The 22376-nt window shown below is 36.7% G+C and overlaps 1 protein-coding gene across 3 annotated transcripts in view; it reads left to right on the forward strand.

The window, feature by feature from the left end:
* The window catches only part of LOC127452040 (neuronal-specific septin-3-like), a 112510-nt gene that overhangs the window by 43076 nt on the left and 47058 nt on the right, over positions 1-22376 (forward strand). Inside the window, exon 1 of one of the 3 annotated variants that reach the window (XM_051717172.1) lies at positions 16616-16738. The exons of 1 other annotated variant lie outside the window; for it this stretch is intronic. Coding sequence is in view for 1 of the 2 variants with exons in the window: in XM_051717171.1 (XP_051573131.1) it covers positions 18428-18437 (10 nt within the window). In the remaining variant the exon portion in view is untranslated. Of the gene's footprint in view, positions 1-16615; positions 16739-18267; positions 18438-22376 lie in introns of those variants that run through there. One more of the 3 variants, XM_051717171.1, reaches the window with a different exon arrangement.

The raw sequence follows: 22376 nt of genomic DNA on the forward strand, positions 1-22376 counted from the left end.
ATAAGGCCAGTTCACACCAAATCCATAAATTTTGTGTGAGATGAACTTCCGATGAAAGGTCTATTCACACCGAGGCCGTAAAAAATGAAACAAAAAACTATTTCACCCCCTGTACAGTAGGTAATGCTATTGCTATTTTACAAACATTTATACCAGTCTTCTGCCCTGCCCAGCTGTCAATGCTAGAGATTAATATATTGAACACTGTTGAAGCATTTAGTTAATTAATTTGGCATAACTGTTTCATTATGTTCTTTCCATGGTGTTGATGCATTTAAAGGAGTAAAGGAGTGAGATGAGTAAAAAACTCTGTTGGACATTTATTTCCATATGTATTTTGCTACGAGTATATTCCAAACGGACTTCCAAAGCCAACTTCAATTTTTATATTTTCTGGATTAATGCCTGGCTAATAGAACACAAGGTACAGTGATATAAACATATGTGGAATAATGTGCATTAAGAATAACAGGTAAAACACTGGCTCACTGCCTTTTCTTTATTTAAATTATTGCAATACTTTATTATATTATTATCTTTGCAATAAAAATAGCAGTGTGGTTCTGTGTTTGTGTACAGTAAAATATTTAATGTAACGAGTCTTTTTATGGGATATATTACCACAAGCTTAGTGCAAACAAATTGCCAGACCTCGCTGCTATTTTTAATGCCATGAGACTATACTGTAACAGGCACAGTGGTATACATATTAAATAATGTACATTAAGACAAAACACCATATGCAGACTTTTAAAAACAGAACGGGTTTATGTTTGCAGTACATAGGGTTCATGAATTGCAACTATTTATTTTTAAGTATATAATTTTCGGGGGGTGTATCAGCTGCACGTCCAATGCCGGTGTTCACCAGTTGATTAGCGCCACTAAAGTGCTGGATTGAGCAGCTGCAGCGGCTCTGGAAAAATGACAAAAAGCTCTTATCTCATTGGTCAGTCAGTTTTCATCGCAGTCCGACGAATGAAGCTTAAACTGAACTGAAATGAAAGACAGATGAAAACTGTAGCTTGACTATGCAAAAACCTGCTATAGCTCGATTATAAATGCTCACATCAATGTACTGAATGCATTTACTGACTGATTGTTTAACAACATTTTGTTAAAATGCACATTAAGTGGTAAAATGCACATTGTTGTAATCATAATTTGATTAAAAAAAGAAAAAATATTTTACCAAAAATATAATGATTTTGTTTAGTATTTTTTTTTTTTATATTATCGGCCAATATAGTTAGGATCAATTATTGAGAGCGAGAAGGTTTGCTTTCTCAAAGTACTAAATAATTTACTAATGGGATTAAAGGAACCACACTTGTTGTGGAATCTGAATCAGAACCAGAATATTTCAATTCCTTATGATTCCCATTCCTGCTGATGACTGAGGTTTATTCATTTGAGGTCTGGACCACCTGGAGAGTGATCCAAGCTAGAAAAGATAACCCAGGGCCCCCCAACTAAGTCCTAGCCATGCCTAGCCATTCTTCAAAACCTGGACTCTGATCCTGGGAGGATTTCAGACATTTTTCAGCCCCTCTTGTTGACTTAGTGCTGTAGTGTTTAGCTGTAGATAGAGTAATTAACCCTGTGTAGTAGACACAGGTTGTTAGTAGCAGAGTTTGGATAAGATTTCCCTGCAGGATATCTGATATGGTGGCTGATCTGTAGTCAGTTCTCTGTGTAAAGGCCAAAACCATCAGTATTCCCAGAGTATTGTCTGATGCCTGTAGGCATGGCAATTTGTCTCAGCTCCATCAACAAACAAACCCAGGGGGAATGGTGCGAGGCTGGGCTTGTAATGGTGGATAGGCTTATTCAAAAGACAAAGAGTTATGGCTTGTGGCAAAACCATGGCTTTATGTAATAGCTTTTTGAGGCCGACCTGCAAGCAAGGAAAGAAAGGCAGGCGTGTGTGCTCAAATAAGCATTAACATACATGAACTTACCCTCTCCTCCCTTTCCGCCGCACACAAGGGCCTACACTCATAAACGCACCGGTGTTGGAGAGTAACTAATTAGAAGTATTGACACTACTAACTTTATTGCATTTTTTCAGTAGCAGGATAGTAGTTCAGTTGTTTATAAAAATAATGTTGCATTTCCAGTCACTTGCTACTTTTTTAATAAGTAGCGGTGAAGCGCGACAAAACACTATTGCAGTTTATAATGTTGCATTGTATTGTGTACACAGCATGACAGGGGAGCAAGGTAATAATGCCCTCTCTCAAGTGGTGTTGGAAAGTAGATTTATTCCAGTGAAGTTGTTCGGATGGTTCATGAGTTCATGTAAATGAACTGATTCAAAAATCTGTTCATCAATTCAAGTCCCTGCTACACAAAAGTCCTTGAGCAGTATTTAGGACTTTTTTTAATAGTGCAAAATTTAGTCAAGTACTGCTTTGTGTGGCACTGGATTGTATTTTGTTGTTGTTGTTATATCTAATGTAAATAGATTTGTTGTTTTTGAGTAAAAAAAGAAAAATATTGTTCTGATGAAATTATAAATTAAATCGTAATTATAAAGATATATACATAAGATATTACCCCTTAAAGGAATAGTTAACCCAAAAAATAAAAAAATTCTCATAATTTACTTACTCAAATGCCTTCCCAGATGTGTATGACTTTTTTTCTTCTGCAGAACACAAACAAAGATTTTTAGAAGAATATCTCAGCTCCGTAGGTCCATACAATGCAAGCAAATGGTGACCAAAACTTTGAAGCTCCAAAAAAACACATAAAGGCAGCATAAGGGTAATCTATGAGACTCCAATGGTTTAATCCATGTCTTCTGAAGTGATCCAATCAGTTTTGGGTGAGAACAAACCAAAATATAACTCCTAATTCACTGTACATCTTGCCATTGCATTTCCTAGGCACGATTATATTTCAAGGAGACTGCTGATGTCAAGATTTATAGTGAAAAAGGAGTTATATTTTGGTCTGTTCTCACCCAAAACCATTTGGATCACTTCAGAAGACGGATTAAACCACTGGAGTTGTATGGATTACTTTTATGGTGCCTTTATGTGCTTTTTGGATCTTCAAAATTGTATGTAATTTGTATTTATTGACTTGCATTGTATGGACCTACAGAGATGAGATATTCTTCTAAAAATCTTTTTTTGTGTTCTGCGGAAAAAAGAAAGTCACACTTCTGGGATGGCATGAGGGTGAGTAAATGATGAGATAATTTTTCTTTTTTGGGTGAACTTCAAGTAGCTTTAATGTTGTTAGCTACTTCTTCTAGTTTCTAAAGCAGAACACAAAAGAAGATTTTTTAATGAAGACCTTGGTCTGTCTTTTCAATACAATCACAGTTGATAGTGACTCAAAATTGAAGGACCCAAAAGTATCATAAAAGTAGTCCTTGAAATGTGTGCGTCATCCTCCAAGTCTTCTGAAGAAATATGATAGGTTTTGGTGAGAAACAGCAAAAATTTTACGCCATTATTCAGTTAAATATTGACATTCGTTGCACGTTCATGAGTGCATAAGTGAAGCTCTTTCACAGTGGCACATGTTCATGCTTTAAAGTGTGGCACTAACATCTGTTATTGACCACGTTTACATGCACTTAAGAAAACTGTTTATTCCAGGGTTTTTGCAGAAAGCAGTGTTCTGAAACATCATGTATACGAGAACGCCGATTTTTTTACGCCGTTTAAGGGATTGAGAGAAAGCGGTTTAACACACCTAGGTTTCTCCCAGAGAAAGCTGCTAATGTGGCCATGTAACACGGCGTTCTAACAGGTTTTTGAAGAGTGTGCATGTGCGTGGAACAGACGTCATAGGATAGAGCCCAACAGCAAGTCAACAAAATATTTCTGGGATTACAGTGGGAAAAGCACATCCACTATAAACTATACCCATTTATAATCACCACTGTAAAATATGGACGGTCCCTCACATTTGCGTATATGCGCTCGTACATTGAGAGAACCCCACTATTGAAGCTCATTTCCGCTGCAGGTCACGAGAGAAAGGTAAGGAAACAAACACAGCAACAACTCTGGAATATCTGGAAATAAAGTGAAGCAACACTACCGGAACACTGCTTTCTCGCAATAACCTGCTTTCTTGTGTCCATGTAAACGTAGTCACTGTTTTGAAAAGACATTCGGGTTTGGAACAACATGATGGTGAGTAAATTATGGCAGAATTTTGATTTTTTGAGTGAACTATTCCTTTAAATTATCAGTAACTTTTAGCTTGGCAAGCTATAGTTTCAAAGTAGCTTCCCAAAAAATTGAAAGGTGCACATACTTCTTTCTCTTTTACAGAAATACTCTTAATCTGATATGTTCTCTGTGGGAACATGATGCTGCCTGCTCATCACGTTTCCCTGTGGTCTTTCCAATCAGTTGCGTAAAGCACAGGAAATATAGGTCAGACAGCAGATGTGCTCTCGACTACAGGACAAATCATACCCACCTCTCAACATGTCAGGATCAAACAGTGTTGATGGGGGTGCCAAAATTCTGCTTTCTAAACACCTCTAACCTTTCAAGAGGAGAGAGAAAAAGAGGAAAAAAGACACCACTGCGCTCCGTGTTGTTGTATTTGTGGGTTCCAGCATTTGCGTGAGTGAGCTTACGTGTACATATATGGGGCTTTGCATGCATGCCCTGTATACATTAGCAAGTATACAGAGGGGTTCAGAAGTCAAGATGATGATTCATGTTATACCTGCTTGATTTGAGAATTTTCCAAAGAGCATCTTGTGTGCTTTAATGAAAGCAAGGAAATCTGACCTTCTGTACAAAGGAGTTAACATGATCAATGTAACAAATTTCCTAATTTGTTTAGTGACCTAGAGATAGCACATTTTACATAATAACCTTTCTTTGTTTTAAATTTGTCAAAATCCTAAACCTTTCTGTTTTTATCCAGGTATAAATTATATTTTCAATCACAGATATTCACTGAGATCTTTTGAAGCCCAGTGTGTGTGTTTGTGTGTGCGTTTGTGTGTTTTGCAGGAGGTAAAGATTATAGAAGAGAGAGATAACTTCAGCAAGATCTGATTTCATCAGTATGACATGCTGCTTGGCTGAAGCATCTCTTTCCCTTTCCCATCTCATTCCCTTATGATACACTCATTGAGACTGACCTACATCACTTTGGATAATTACTGCAGCTTTAAAGAGAAGACTAATGGTATAATACAGCAGTTACTGAATCAACCACTAGGGGGTAGCAAAGTTCTCATGTCTGATTGGCCCAACTGATTGAAATGATTTAATTAAAAAAGATTCATTTACACACTCAGGTGAAAACATGCTTTCTCCGATTCTTTTAGAGAGATGCTAATACATTTTCAAAAAGCTGTAATCAGCTCTCCATGAACGCCACTTTGAGAGTGTACTTTTTTATGTGAATTTATACACCATACTAAAAGATGCTGATTCTGTTCTTATTTCACTTTAAACATGCCTCTTATCACATAAAAACAATAATTAAGGGTCATTTATTCCTGAGTGCCTTGTGAAAAAAGAGACTGAGAGAGACAGGGAAACTGCGAGAACAACAGAGAACAAAACTGCAATTTAATCAGTCTAGGAACGTACTCTGCTAACATACTAACACGACTGTGATATTCACAAGGTTGGGGAGAGACTGGGGTCAGAGCAAACAGGACTTCTCATTCTGAATGGTGTTAGACACCATGTTGGTCAAATCTCCTTTGATCCTTTTATAGATGGCCGATCTCTTGTGACCCCTGCACAAACTCCACTCCACATCATGGGATAAGGGTGGGATTGTGAAATGCTGATCTGGCAAGGCAGCTCGTCTGGATTGCTGTTCCCTTCATCTATGTCCCCTTGCAAATGAGTGTGTTAATTTACACATTAGCTCAGATTAGGGGTACAAATGAGACCTTGTGTCACTAATGGAGGTCAGAAGAGGGGGGTTTGGTGAGGGTGAACACCCCAGGGTTCAAAACTTGTGCAAAACTGGAACAGTTTTTTTTTTTTCAAGGTATGTTTTGCTTACAACTGGTGCTAATTTGACGCACTACCTCTGATGTGATGGGGTGGGATATGTTAGTATGTGTTGTTGATAATGCATGTATATTAAATTTTCTTGTTTCTTGTACTGTATATATATATATATATATATAAATGGGAAACCATTATAAACATACTTTTTTGCTCTGACAGCAAAAGAAAAAATTCGCTATTACATTTCCACGACTTTGCAAAAGAGGACAAAAATCACAGTCAAAAACGGCAGTCAAAAAAAGCAAGATGTACATTTATGCTTTCAAATTTAGTGGTGGCTTCCAGTAACAGTTTTTTAATTTTCACATCTAAAGAGGTTAACTCGAAAGCAAATTGGAGGATGGCCCATCAATTAGGAAAAACATTACTTGTTGCTACTGTTGTTTCTATATAACCAGCCCTTGCTCCTGGCAGGGGTGGAACAGTCTTCATCTGAGTGTTTTTCTTCTGCTCTAAGCGAAGTGGTAAGTCTCTCGCCTCAACCTGTTGGGTGTTTACGTGTTGACACTCGCTACGATGCGACTCCACATTCCTAGCTGAGGACTTTTTGGAGTTGGCATGTTAGTAAAACAGTGTTTGACGCAAAGTTTGCTTACGGAATACTGTGAGGTCCACTAGTGGCAGAAAATCTTTCTCTTGGCAAGGAATATCTAATGGAGAGTTTGTTTCGTTGTTCTTCTAAAAATAGTAAAGCTACGGTTTTGTTGAGATATCACAGGACAGTATGTGCAAAAATTAGCCCATACCTGTTTCTCACTTCAAAAAACAAGTGGCCATGACAAGATTTTAAAATGAAAACAAGAAGACTAAAAAGAGAACATGTGTGCACTTCCCTTTTCAGTCCGCTTCTGCTTTGTGGATTTTCTAGAGATCTATATAAAATATGACTTAGCATGTGTGCAGCATTTTGGGGAGTATTATTAAAGGCATCTTATCATAAGGAATCACATTTGTCTTGATATTTTGACATAAAAGAGATAATAGTAGTATACAAATATTGTAACTTTCAGAACTCAAATCATCCTCCCCAGTCCAAAGAGCATTTAATTGAAACCAAACTCAATTCCTGGATTTCTGACATCACAAACCCAAAACATTAAAGGGATAGTTCACCTAAAAATGAAAATTCTCTCATAATTTACTCACTCTCATGTCATCCCAAATGTGTATGACTTTCTTCTGCAAAACATAAACAAAGATTTTTAGAAGAATATTTCAGCTCTGTAGGTCCTCAGTGCAAGTGAATGGGTATCAAACTTTTGAAGCTCCAAAAAGCACATAAAGGTAGCATAAACTTAACCCAAATGACTACTGTGGTTAAATGTAAATCTTCAGAAGTGATATGATAAGTGTGGGTGAGAAACAGATCAATATTTAAGTCCTTATTTACTGTAAGGATATAGTATATGTAATATATTCTAATACATCCTTGCCCAGTAGGTGGCAATATGCACGAAGAATATGAATCGCCAAAAACAAAAGAAGTGGAGAAATTGAAAGTGGAGATTTATAGTAGAAAAAGGACTTAAATATTGATCTGTTTCTCATCCACACACATCATATCGCTTCTGAAGATATGGATTTAACCACTGGAGTCATATGGATTACTTTTATGCTGCCTTTATATGTTTTTTGGACCTTTAAAATTCTTTCCACCCATTTACTTGCATTGTGAGGACCTACAGAGCTTAGATATTCTTCTAAAAATATTAATTTGTGTTCAGCAGAAGAAAGAAAGTCATACACATCTGGGATGGCATGAGGGTGAGTAAATTTAGGGTGAACTATCCCTTTAACACCTATTCGGTGTTTAGAAACTTTACCTGCCCAGTAAAGGTGAAGATATACGGAGGAAGCAGGATACATATATTACTTATAACACCAGAAGAACTTATGATAAAGGTAAAATGAGTGCCTGATTTCAGTCTGATCTATCAGTTTGTGCGGCACATTTCTGTGTGAAATATTTGTGATTGTTACAATGTGATACAGGCATTGCAATGAGGCTGTTATTGAAGGATGGAGCAGAATGGACACGAGTCACCACAGCAAACCCGCAGCAAGTGCATGAGCGCTGTTTCTCAATTCACATCCGAACATAAGGGAATTTACATACAGTAGAAGTCTTAAAGGCACAGCAGCAAAGAACAGCTCTTTTAATTCTAAGGGCTGGAGAGAGAGAGATGAAAATGGTCATGAAACACTAAACTGAAACTGTTTTGGTGCATAAAAGTTTACTAACATTGTAAGTGGACCTTAAGGAATTATTATTTTTTTAAATATGATATGACCTCTTTAAGTGCTATTAATGTTTCAAAAGCCTATCATGATGCAAATGTTTCATCCATGAGTCCTAAAACCTTGTTTTGTAAATCTAGTTTAGAAGGTCAGAGTTCTAAACCTTCTGCACCCACACTTTCCCCAGCATGCAGCTCCGGATAAGGGGGAGAGGGGAAAGGTTATTTCCTTTTGGACAGCATGACAGGGCTTCCTGGAAGGATCTTCCCTCCATAAGAACAACTGCATCCTGTCCTGAGAATGAAATGAGACTCACTAGAGCCACTCATGTTGAGCATGAAGAGAGTAATGCAGCTAAGCTGTAAATGCATAAACACTATGAAACCAGCATGGTGAGCTGTCGAGCCTTTGCTAAAGAGGCAGATATTATATTTTATTATCAGAATGAATTATATTAAGCCACTCTAAGGGAGCAGACTGTTAATAATAAGACTATAAAGTAGAATATATCTTGAATTGTTTATTTTTCTTACCTCATCAGCAAATTATTTTGTCTCGTTTTAAGCAAAAACCTTACTTAATTTCATTACATACTTGCCTACATAAAACAAGTACTTTTTTTTTTCTTTTGAGGATGTTAAGATATTTAAGGCGGCCTGCTTTCATTGAACTCGTCTTCTGTACATGTCAATGGCATTCAATGAGTTTAGTGTTTTTTAAGTCTGTTCATAATGAGCGAGTGATGTTAACATGACCTATGCTGTTACAGACTATGGCACAAACAGAAATAGAGAGGAACCATTGAAAAGGGTCAGACTTCATGGATCCTTTACTTCCGTTTTCCTTTTAATTATGCTTGGATTAGGATGAGGTTAAGATGCTTTAACCCCTTGAGTCCAGCACAAGTAAAGTTGAAGTGAAGAGGCAGGAGCTTTCTCACTGTGTGTGGCAGTGGATCTTTGCTGTAACCTGATACTTATAGTCTCCTTTGGGAAGTTTCCCTGGCAACATGAACTGACAGCGTCTGTGGTTACATGTGCTTTTAATTAAAGAGGAACAGTAATAGAGACATTTAGTGGCAATTCACTGTCCCTTGTGGCACAGAATATGCATGCTTCCTCCCCCTCTCTTCCTCTTCCTCTCTCACATTTTGGGCTGGTTTAGGTATTTCTGTAACTGCTGATCTCCTGGGATTTTCACACAAAACAGTCTCTAGAATTTACTCAGAATGGTGCCAAAAACAAAAAACATCCAGTGAGGGGCAGTTCTGTGGATGGAAATGCCTTGTTGATGAGAGAGGTCAACAGAGTATGGCCAGACTGGTTTGAACTGACAAAGTCTATGGTAACTCAGATATCCACTCTGTACAATTGTGGTGAGAAGAATAGCATCTCAGAATGCAATTCTGAGATGCAGGGTGGCATTGTTTTGGTGGCACGAGGGGGACCTACACAATATTAGGCAGGTGGTTTTAATGTTGTGGCTGATCAGTATATATATATATATATACACTACCGGTCAAAAGTTTTGACACACTTACTCATTCTTTATTATAATTTTTTCTTCACATTTTAGAATAATAGTAAAGTCATTAAAACTATGGAATAACATAAATGGAACTATGGGAATTATGTTGTGACTAAACAAAATCCAGAATAAATCAAAACTGTGTTATATTTTAGCATCTTCAAAGTAGTCACCCTTTGCCTAGAATTTGCAGACATGTACTCTTGACATTTTCTCAACTTCTTGAGGTATCACCCTGGGATGTTTTTTAAACAGTATTGAAGGAGTTCCCATCTATGTTGGGCACTTATTGGCTGCTTTTCTTTATTATTTGGTCCAAATCATCAATTTCAAAACCTTTTTTTTTAATTACATTTTAGTTTTGTAATGAAATAAATTAATATGGTGGCACAATTGTATTTTTGTCTACAAAACTAATTTCAAACATTTAAGCATACACCTTCAGATCAAAAGATTTTTAAGATCGTGAGAAACATTTCAGTCAAGTGTTTCAAAACTTTTGACCGGTAGTGTGTGTGTGTATATATATATATATATATATATATATATATATATATATATATATATATTACGATATAGAATTCAGCAATATCGTAATATTACGATATTGCTGAATTCTATATCGTCAGCAAAATCATTGCGATTATATTGTTAATATACGATTTATCACATACAGGGGCGTAGCACTGAATCCTGGGCCATATGCAAAGACCGTGTGTGGGGGCCCCTTTCCCATCATCCCATGATCCATGCTATTTATCACACTTTTTTTTTCTTCAAATAATAGTGTACAACTATACACATAGCACTCCCTGGTAGAGTAATTGCTGGCAGATTACTGATGTAATATTTAAAACAACAGTATTAAAAAAGATGTATGTCATGTAAACGTACAGTATAACAAATAAAATTATATGTTATTTGCATCTGTTAATGCAGCACTCTGAATCATATTTGTGTATAAATTGTGCTATACTATAAATAGAGCACCTCAGGCATCCCCTTAGAGATGAAAATGCCAATTTAACAATATTTAATTTGAATTGTGTGTTTTATTAACAGAGACATTGTGCTTTGTAGTCCATAACATTTCAATCCTTTCAAACTATTTAACAGTAAAAAAGACAGACCAATGAAAAACAGCACTTTGCCTTCTTTCAAAAGCATGTCTGGCTGAATTGAAATAAATAAAAAAACAAAACAAACAACAACAAAATAATCAAATCTTAAGAAATCTGAAAAACCTAAACAGGTGAGAATATTTAGGATCATTTAACCAATCTTACAATATGATACACAACAATTTACTCACTTCAATCTTAGGTCCTTCACAGTGTGCTTCTCACTGTCCTCTGAGGAATCATTTTCTTTAGTGTCTACACCTCAATCACCTTCTTCGCAGGTCCTACTTCTACCTCCTGCCTCTACTACCTCTTCTTCCTCTGGTGTAGGTAAAGAGCCCTCTACAAGCATGATGAACACTGGATTGATATTACCCTGAGTCATAAATGACATGTCTGATATGTATGCTACTATCATGTGCAAAGTACACAAAATAGAACAAGTGGTAGTAGTAATGGCACTTGTGCTAATACTTTAGTCTTTCATAATTGTGATTGAGATTGCTATTATTGCTATAGACCTTTTTACACTCCGGGTTTTGGAACGCGGACGTAAACGATTGCAGGGTAAACTCCGACAGCGGTGAATGGGAGATCACTACAAATATTATTTTCACTTACCCATTTGCTCCAAGAGCAAAATAAATAACCCACTATTACATTTGAATGAATTTCCAGAAGAAGAAGAGAATAGAGAGCGGTGGATTAAGACATTAAAATGGAAGAAGAGGCCAAATTTGCTGTCACTCTCTCAGCAGCTGTAATTGAAACCCCCTCGCAGCTGTGGTAATTCATTTTTTTAAACTAATTCCAAGGTAATATAACACAAAGCATAATGTTATAAACTTACTCTCAATATAAAAAATAAAAAAATTATCATATTAAAAAGTTTGCTAGATTTACGCTGCTAAATAAGGTGGAAACGTCTGTGAAAAACATCTATTATTACACTATACAAATGAACCTGAGAATGCATATGTAATACATGCTGTGTACTTGGCATACATAAAGATAGCCAGTTCATATTTTTACAGTACAGGCCAAATGCCCTTTCTGTTGAAAATGTTACAAGAGTGTTGGATGCTTAAACAATCTATAGTTGCCTAACTACACTCTGAGCTTACCATTCTCACGTCCTGGACTCACATCCTCAGCAACATTAATAGGAGCAGTAGGATGTTGTGATGGGCCTGCTGCTTCACTCTCTGTGACTCTTCTAGAACCAAGTGTTTAATGTGTTTAATCATTTTTCATTCGTAAAAAAAAGATTTTCTCCAATTTATTATCCTGCCATCTTAATGTTATAACCAAGTTTGCTCATATTAATATTTTAATGCAAGATCCACGCAATCAGTCTGTATCTACAAACATTGTTTACATATTTTGTTTCCATATTTGCGAAAACAAATTTCTTTAAAGATTTGTGTCAAGCTCGCACACTTTATGCGTTACTTCGGTGTTTACAGTGATATAAGAACGTTTATCACCGGCTTGGAAAAATGTGTTTTTTCAGATGTAGCGAAGTGCAGACTACCACGCATCATCTACAGTATTTACACACAACATACCGGCATATTAGGTCGCCTCGAACAATTTCTCTTTGGAAAGAAATTTGTTAGGAGTTGTTTCCCCTCACTTTGTTTTTTTTTTTTCTTCTCCTCCCACTCTTTTCTTTTCTGGTATCCCGATTTTTGTTTGGACATTGTGCACCTCACGACTCGAAAAATCACCACACTCAGATGACTGCTTCTCTCCGCTCTCCCTCACAGCCTATTCACGGTCACTTCCGCGTTTTGCCTCAGGGGGCACACTTACTTCTGGCGCCGCACCGGAAACAATTTCTTTCTACCCTGATTAATGCTGTCGAGACTACTCGGGGGAAAATTACTTTTCACACGCGTTATTTACACAAGTTTCTGCGGATGACATTGGACAATATCCATCGCAAACTGAGACACAGAGCTGTTGCTCCATCCAGTAAAAGGAAGAAGGGATTTAACAACGTGTATTTTAAGTTATTGACCACAATGAGGGTGAATATTCACAAGCCATAGATAGACCATCACTGGCTTAGCATGGTCCCTGTCCCTGTTTCTGACTGTATTACACATGTAATTATTTTGATTCATTTTCCTAGATAAAGTAAAGTATATAATTATAAATTAATATAATATGACAATTGATGACACTCCAGCTTCACAGCAAATGCTGGAGTGACCGATCATATATTTCTTAACATAGTGACTTTAACCATACAATTTGTCTAATAGTGGTCAATATTAGTTTATTGGATTCTATTTATGAAGTATAATATAATTTTCACTTTCAGTAAAGTTTATGTTAATAAAAATCATGTCCCATGTCCGAGAGATTTGTCATGTGCGTGTGCAGAGGTCTGGCAAACTGAAGAGAACACTGATGATGGACGAATGCTTATGAGAAGTGAACATTTTATTCTCCTTTTTTCTTTTATTTGCAAAAAAAAAAAAAAGGACAGTTAACAATGATGCAGTAATTTTACACAATAGCCTAAATATAGATTAAATTGTGTGTTAAAACTTTACAATAAGGTTCCATTCATTAATATGCTTTCATGTATTGGGTATCATGATCAAAAAATGAACTATATATTTTTACAGTATTTATTAATCTTTGTCAATATTAGTTAATAAAAATAGAATTGTTCATTGTTAGTTCATGTTAGTTCATAGTGTTAACATATACAACTTTAGATTTTTTAAATAAATTAGTATGTTGAAATTAACATGAACTTAGATTAATAAATGCTGTAAAAGTTTTGTTCATTGCTAATTCATGTTGCCTAATGTTGTTAACTAATATTAACAAATACATTTATTGTAAAGTGTTACCAATTGCCTTAGTGTATCATTACTTTTCTTTATGAATATTGTGGTGTGATATTACGGATTATGAATAAAAACAAATTAATCCTCAACTGTATGTTTTTTTTCTCAGTAGTGCTTTACTCATGTGCAGTCTCGTGCTTTGACTAGAGGGAAAATATAATAATTTACAAAAAAATCAGTACTGTGTTGTGTCCTAGTGATGGTTCATTGCCCTGTGGATGGCGCTAAAACCTCAGCTGAGCAATGGAGCAACCGTCCCACATTGTTTTCTGGTGATTGTTTGTGCTCTCGAATCGCATGTGTTGCTGTATTTCTCACTTATAAATCACTGTGCAATGGCTGGATGTAAATACTTAGCACACAGAGGAAGCCTTACACAATGGTATAGCAGTGCTCGGCCGTTCTGCAAGCTTCAGATTATGTATTTACACTTTTGGAGCTCATTACTGAGATAATTTTTATACCTTTACTAAATAAAATTACATTTGTTGTGTGAAATCACTTTGTTTTAGAAAGAATAGTAGTTTGCTACAACTCTTTACACTTTCGCGTTGGCTGGATACGATACCATAAGATTGTTAGCCCCCTTAGATTTGACCGGAAATACGTAGGCTACGTTCCATGCATAGAGTCAACTGGTGTTTGGCAATGCTCCTAGACAACCAATAAAATGCAAATTGCATATATGTTGTGCTCGTGGGAGGCGTGTACACAGACGTGTGCCTGAGCTTGTCAAACGGGTGAGGAACAAACAGAGTAGTAGCATAGACGCGGTATATGCGCAATTTCATAATTGTGAAATAATAATAGTAAAAATAATTTCAGGATCTTTTAGGGCCCCTCACATTCCAGGACCCTATGTACATAGTCATCCTTTTTCTCCCCACTTATGACGCTCCAGATCGCCCAGCCCTATTTGACATTGTTAGTAGACAAATCAAATAAATAGTGACATTGAAAAGTGTGTTGTAAAGGAGTTTCATTTCCAGAAGTCTTCAGGCCCAAAAGTGCCCATAGTTGTAAGAAATACCCAATATTGAATTTAGCTGAATCTGAAAGATTTGTAACCGGCAAGAGATCAATAAAGGGGACAAAAGTCTAATTTCTTTATGTTTAACCTCGTGCGACACCACTTAAACATGCTTAAACGTTGTATTTTGGCTTCGCTATACGCAGTGCATAATTTTAATTTCATTTAAACTGACTGATCTTAATTCAGGACAGTCTGGGCTGTCAGTAAAGGGTTCAGCTTTCGACGTGCGGAGTCATGTAACAAAACAACATGGTGCCGATCACAGCGGAGTTTGTCTTTGGTAGAAATGCCAACAAAACTACATCTGGTACGAAACCTAATTAAGGTTTTACACTGAAACTTGTTTGAGTCAAAAGATTAGAGTCTCTAGTTTCATCTGATATGCCATTTTTTACATTTGAGCGATTTATCGCAAAACGCCACGCAACTAAACAGTGTGCACTAATGTGTACAGTGGCATGGGACAATGGTAATCTGAATTTAGATTAATAATGTATATTTTTATTTTAACATGGTTGGCAGTGATTAGACGATGCTGGCCATTACTTTGAATCGCTCAGTTCTCATGAGGATAAATAAGTTAAAGATAAACTGACTACATCCTTTGATTTGTTCAACTGATTATGGGTAGTTGTCCACAAATGGCTTCTGTTTATTTTTTTTGCTAAATTAAGTAGGCCAAATGCCAGTAATTTCCTATGTAAAAAAAAAAGTGTGACAATTTCTCAGCACATTTTTTTAAGTTTGTTAGATCAGTCTTTCTTAGAATATATCCCACTCATACAGCAAGGAAAAGGACAATATACAGTATGTATCTCATCATACAATAGATGCCAATGATAGCTTTTACAAAGTGTGTGGATTCAAAGAGGAAGAGCTTTATTAGTCATCAGATAATGACCTGGAATGACCAGAGTGATGTGGCGGTAGAAAGCACTTTGTAGGAAACTCCATTAACAAACCACAGTCAGTTAATTAGCTGTAGACGCAGTGGAGCATACAGACCCTGCGTGGTGCTCGGAGCTTCGCAAAAGGCTTTTAGATGAAAGTGATGAATTGCTGTCATTGGGCTTGTTCTATACTTTATCAAATGATTAAATATTGAATGTAAAATAGATAGCTCTCGCCGCATGCAAAGGTCATTTTCCGATTGCCACATTAATCAAAATGCTTTTTCCTGTCAGCATTGAAGAGAGAATTCCCAAAACAGCAGAGATTGCTAGCTTGTGTATGTGGGGGGGGGGGGGGACAGGTTTAAGTGGTTTACGAGGGCTTTTTTTTTAAGGTTACAAACTGGTAATTACAAGGGTCTTATGCTATAAATGTGGTTTATGAGGACATTTCTAGTGTCCCCATAATTTAAATTGCTTACAAATCATACTAAACGATGTTTTATTGAAAATGTAAAAATGCAGAAAGTTTTTTTGTGAGGGTTAGGTTTAGGGGTAGGGGTAGGGTTAGGGGATATAATCTATAGTTTGTACAGTATAAAAATCATGTCTATGGAGAGTCCTCATAATGATAGCTGCACCAACACCTGCAAGCTGTCTATATGAATTGAACAATTCAAGAGTCACACCTGGTAGAAAATACAGTTGTCAATCCCAAACACTACCTGTGTGAATATAGGGAAACTGAATAAACATTCATCCCACTCTTGGGAAATGCTCTTATTTAGGTGACAATGGTGATAATAGAGCTGACATGCTGTTCATTTGTGTGGCATAAAACTAGTTAAAATACAACCAGGAAGAGAGAGGCTCAAAAGCAAGGAAATGCATCACCCTCAGAGTGCTGTCTGTGGTTATGCTACGACACACCCTCTCACACACACATACATTCTCGTAACTGATATCCTGAACAGTTCGCAATTCATGCTCTGACAGCACATGGGGCCTGACCACTGTTACAGTATCCTACTTTTCTGCTAAGGTAAAGGACTGATTTCTGTTAATCTTCAACTAAATCTGCACTTGTAAATCTCTTCTCTGGATTGTTTCTGGGATAGGAAATTCTGGTTTTGTAATTTTGTAACTAGCTGTCAATATGAATGGAATGGGATTAGTGTATGCAAGTTTTGACTGTTATATCTATTAGCTGGTAGCGCTGTTGGTACAAGTTGCTGAATGTTTTGGTTTAGCTGTTGGCTGATGTTTGTTAAGTGGAGTGGAAGTGTGAATGTATTATATTTTGTAGGCGCTTTGTATTGTTTGCGCTTTGTTTTGTGTTGAGGGCCTTATAATCAAGTGGAGACTTCCATACATCAGGAATCTATTGAGTGTCAAAGGCAAGCAAACAACTTTATTGTGATCCAAACCCTAAAACCATCCATACAGCATCTCAGCATGGGCCTACTGTGCACACACACATTATTTTTCCACTTACAGACACATTCACACTTTCTCAGGCCTGGTTGCATTGGAAAAGGCCCATTCTTACATGGATGTATTCAGTGGTCTCCTTGACTTTAATTTATATAAGGTGAACTTCATTTTATGGAAGGCATAAAGACTAAGCACTCAGATTGTATGGTAAGTCAGACAAGACAATTCGAGAGCAAGAGAAACACACTTCCTCAGTGAAACTGTGCAGATATACTGTACCTCTTCATGTTTAAACAGATCTGTAGGGGAGTCCTTAAAGGAATAGTTCACCCCGAAATAAAATTCTGTCATCATTTACTCACCCTCATGTTGTTCCAAACCAGCTTGACTTCTGTCTTCTTTGAAACTCAAAGAGAGATGTTAAGCAGAATGCTAGCCTCAGTCACCATTCACTTTCATTGCATCTTTTACCTAACATCTCACTGGGCCTGACATGTTCTCCATTCTCTCGATGGCTGCCTGTTGTTCTTTTCTCCTGCAATGAGAATTATAACTTGTCCAATAAACATACAGATATTATAATCAAATGATATCGCTTGCTGTGAACCCGTAATATGCACCCAGGCACTTAAAATCAATTACTGCTGCTCTGTAAATCTTAAACCACAAGCTCTAAGTCAGTATATAAACACTCATGTCTGATTGAACATTACCATGTCGTTTAACAGCAATCCACAGGCAAACAGCCCAGCATGACTGCATTGGCGGCCCTTATACTGTATATTTCCAGCACAGAAATGAAATGAGAGCTGACTTTTTCTAGCTTTTGCGGTCTTTTACCAAATGAGTCTGTGGATGACTTCTATTCAAAGAACCTGATTGATTTTATGGTTCAATTATGTATTTGCCTCATTTGTGTGAGCCTGGGCCGGCAGACTGTCAGCAGCCCCAGTCGTGTGCAAATGAGATAGAGAGAGCAGTAGAGAGATGCAGGGAAGGAGGAGGGGTGGATGAGAGAAGTACTCTTTTGGATTAGTGGAAGCTGCTTGCCAATCTGCATTTGAATGAGTGTGAGCAGCTTTAGCCGTTACCCCTGCAATCTTTCTCTATAGTGAGGGAGAGAGGGGGGAGAAAGAGAGGCAGATTTGCATGGGCAGTTACACAGAGCACAAAGCAGAGGACGAAGTTTGGGGACAAGTTCCGAGGTGCATCAGAGCAGCTTGTTGAGTGTCTGGTGTGGGCCAGTGTGTCTGCAGTGTACAGCAGTGAGGAGAGTGGTGTGGACAGAGGATTGTGAATGAGAAAAGGTAAGAATCTTTCTATCCCCTTGGCTTTTCCATGTGTCTCAGCTTCACTGCCCCTCTGATGACAATGGAAGTGAGAGTGCTAAAAGGGGGAGGGGAGAGGCTCATGGTTTGAAATGATGTCTTCAAAGTTTGCTGACTTGTTTTGCTTTGTTTTAATGCTTGATTAGATATATCTGGCTAGGAAGGATCTCATGGTTGACAAAACTTATGTTTTGAACTTTTGTAGCATGGTATTGGTTACCCTTATTCAAGAAATAAGATGCAACAGGCATGTTTTTGCCATCTGCAAAAAGTATAATGGAATTAAATTGTTTGAGTCACTTAACCTTGTGTGCAACATCCGTTTTAGAAGTATACTTTTGTTGTAGTTTAATAATTTGTGATGAATATAAGCAGGAAGTTGAAGTAGAGGGCCCAGGAGCTTTTTATGGTGTTGTTGACTTGCATGGACCAAAACATCTTTCACATGGTCCTGGGTCCTTTTAACTAATCTTTTACCATTTTATGGTGGCCATTTCCTGCATTTTAACTAGATCACTGTCATGTAACTCTTCCCCTAAAAGAATAATGGGTATTCATTCATATTATGCTGTGTTATTTTGATAGTTAGAGTATGGAGTTATTGGCATGAAATCCCAGATCAACTAATGCATGACCGTAAATGGTCTGAATTATTGTGACTAACAGCAAAGTTGTGGCTAAAACAGCAAAACTGTGCAAAATTTGTACAGAGCCACATCAAACAAAACACAGGCATTGGAAAATTTTATAACCATTATCAATGTTTTATATAAGCATGCACTATTGATCATAATCTTTTTCTCTCTTTTCATTATCTGCCAAGTAAAGTGTATTTTTTTAGAGATATTGCTGTGGTTTAAAACCATTTAAATGTTTATATGATGATAATTCCCATATGGGATGTTTGAAGAGGTTAAGACAGAAAACAGCATAAAACATTCACTATTTTCAGCTGGTGGATCAAACGTTAGCATTTAGCAGTTAGCACACGTAAAATGAACATCCTTAAAGTGTAAAGTGGGTGCTCATATGGCTCTACATTCTTATGCTTATGACTCTGTGGCTTTTTGAGATGCTCAAGAGAAAAATATTATGAAACATGAGATAAGTAGATGTCTTTATTTGCCATTTCTTTGCTTGCTTTTGAGCTAAGTAAGAGTGATTGGTTTGTCTTTTCTCACTTTATGTAGCTCCCAGGCTTCTTGGTCATGTCAGGTAAAGATGGGCCTCATCTGTGAACAGTTTTATTAAAGAGCAAGTACAGACACTCAGCAAACCCAGGGAGAGATCTGCTTTTATTTGGACACAATATGGTTTCTATTAAACAGTTTAAACTTTTTTCCAACTATCTAGCACTTTCTCTGTCTGTTTGCTTTTCTCACGCATCTGGAAGACAGTGTGTCTACCCTTTCTGTCTTTTCCCACTAAACTCTCCTCTCATTTGAGCCGAACATTGCTCTATTTATCAGATTCCATTAGAGCATCGACTGAATAAATATTTCAATCCGTAGACAGCACAGTTACAGTTTCTTCTTCCTTTTGAAAGGAATAGGTTACCCCAAAAATCTGTTATTATTTTTCTCATGAATGACCAAGGAGAGCTACGGTGGATGTCAAGATTTGCCATAAATAACTGTTTAATTTTTGGTCTGTTCCTCACACAAAGTGGAGTATAATGATGATATAGAGCACAAGTCTTACGGGCCACTTTTATGGTGCTTATTTTGTCATTTTGGAGCTTGACATTTGAGTCTTTCGTTATATGGAAAAGAGCAGCCAGGATATTCTTCAAAAATCCAACTTATGTCTTTCAAAGAAAAAAGTCATACAGGTTTAAAAAGGCATGATGGTGAGTAAATAGTGACATCATTTTCATCTTTGAGTGAACTATTCCTTTAAGATTTTCTTCTAATATGTGTTCAACGATGACAACACATAGTTTTTAAAGTTGTGAAATGTACAAAGAGAGAAATGGAGGTAGTAAACATCTTGCTTGGCTGTGGTAAGTGCAGTCTTGCATAGTTCCTCAGGTGCTGGATGAATCTGTTGGATGTGAAGCCAGTTACGGAATAAGAAAGCCAGGATTAGTTCCATTTTAGTGGTTGGAGGACGTATGGTATATTTATAGCTGATTAAGTCATCTGGACCAGCAGACAGGCTTCTTAGCTGCCGGATGCTCATGAGGGATATCTGGCTCATCAGATCAAACACAAGACCTGCTGCTGATTTCCTACACATAGACTTGTAGATTTGTACTGTTTAGCACATAGTTCTTGGCTCACTAAAATTAACATTAATCACCCGCTGGTCGTGACGTATTACGCTTTTCCAATCTTAAGCTGTCTGATATAATTGGACAGCATGACTAAGCAAGACTCAGGGTTGTGACCAGGCCAGTGTCACAGCATTAGTAGTCGTGGGAAAACCATATTTAGGTGAATATATCTTTGTAGCAGAAACACATGTTCGGGCAAAAACACATCACCACTTTCACAATGTTCTTCTTCTAGCCAAGAAATATTGATATAACCTTAACAATGAATTAATTTGTGCCTAAAGGTAGGGAATCATAAAATATCAGGTGTAAAAAAACAACAACTCTTATCCTAAGATCAAAATAAATGCTATTATTATTGTTTATCATTATAATTGTGTTAATGACATTTGGTAAATCTAATGCTGAATGTGAAACAGTCACTTATGTGAAGCAATCAATGGATTGTGTGTTTGCAGTTTGGCAATCTCAGTCAATCTCAATCTCATTTTGCATCTCATATCTGAGATGATCCCTTCTAATTTTCTAGATCTACTCATTTGATTACATACTGTATAAAATTCTTAATTCCTCTAAAGAAATGTTTCCCAACCTTTTTTGTCTCATGTGCCAGCAGAAGTACTCCTACATCAACATCACTAAACCAGAAATGTCCTTTGTCACTCATATTATACTGGATATCATTTAGCATTATCCTTACTATTCTTAAAATGGCCATTATTGCAATAATTCACAATACTGTTGGACTTAATAAGGAGCTTCCTTTTCAAACTGCTTCAGAATATCAAATTGGAAAAGTGAAGAAGACACGTAAACAGCACCGTTGAAGAAATGTACCTTTTTCCGGAGTATTTATACATACGTACAAATGTTCCGCTACAAGTGTCATCCACACAAATTGATAAAAGCTTGCAAATATTATTTTGTTTTCTTTCTTTACAAAAGTAAGTAGCTAAATGTTTTTATCTGTTAATTACACAAAAATCACAAGATTAATTGTTATTAATTATTTCCAAATATCTTTCTAAGTACCCCCTGTAATCTGCTTAATTAACCCCCTGAGGTGCGCATACACCTGGTTGGGAATTATAGAACAGGGGTCTTAAACAGGAGGTCTGCGGCGGCACTGCAGGGGTTCCACCAATTGTTTGATATATCAAACAATTTTTTTGTGAAAAATACAATTGTTAAAAATACAGTAGTACGTAAACTTCAACCAAAGCTGAAGTCATGAATTTCAAGTTCATCTAAGTGTTTCAATGTCCTTCTCACATTAGACTGATTAAGTAAATGATTCTAATGCATCATAAAAATATACGAATCTGAACATCAATAACAGTTTAAATACAGTAGTATGGTACTATAAGCATGATGCTATAAGCCAGTCTAAAGGCCCCAATATACTTCCAGAGAAGTTCTTCTACAGTCTTTGTTCAGGAATAAAAAGAAGTTCGAAACAGCCGAACATCAGTATACTGTTTACGAACAAAAGTTTTGAAACACTTAAATCTTAAAAATCTTTTGATATGAAGGTGTATGCTTAAATGTTTGAAATTAGTTTTGTAGACAAAAATATAATTGTGCCATCATATACATTTATTTCATTATAAAACTAAAATATAATTTTAAAAACATATTATTTT

The sequence above is a fragment of the Myxocyprinus asiaticus genome, chromosome 14 (genome assembly GCF_019703515.2).
Source record: "Myxocyprinus asiaticus isolate MX2 ecotype Aquarium Trade chromosome 14, UBuf_Myxa_2, whole genome shotgun sequence".
Taxonomy (NCBI): Eukaryota; Metazoa; Chordata; class Actinopteri; order Cypriniformes; family Catostomidae; genus Myxocyprinus; species Myxocyprinus asiaticus.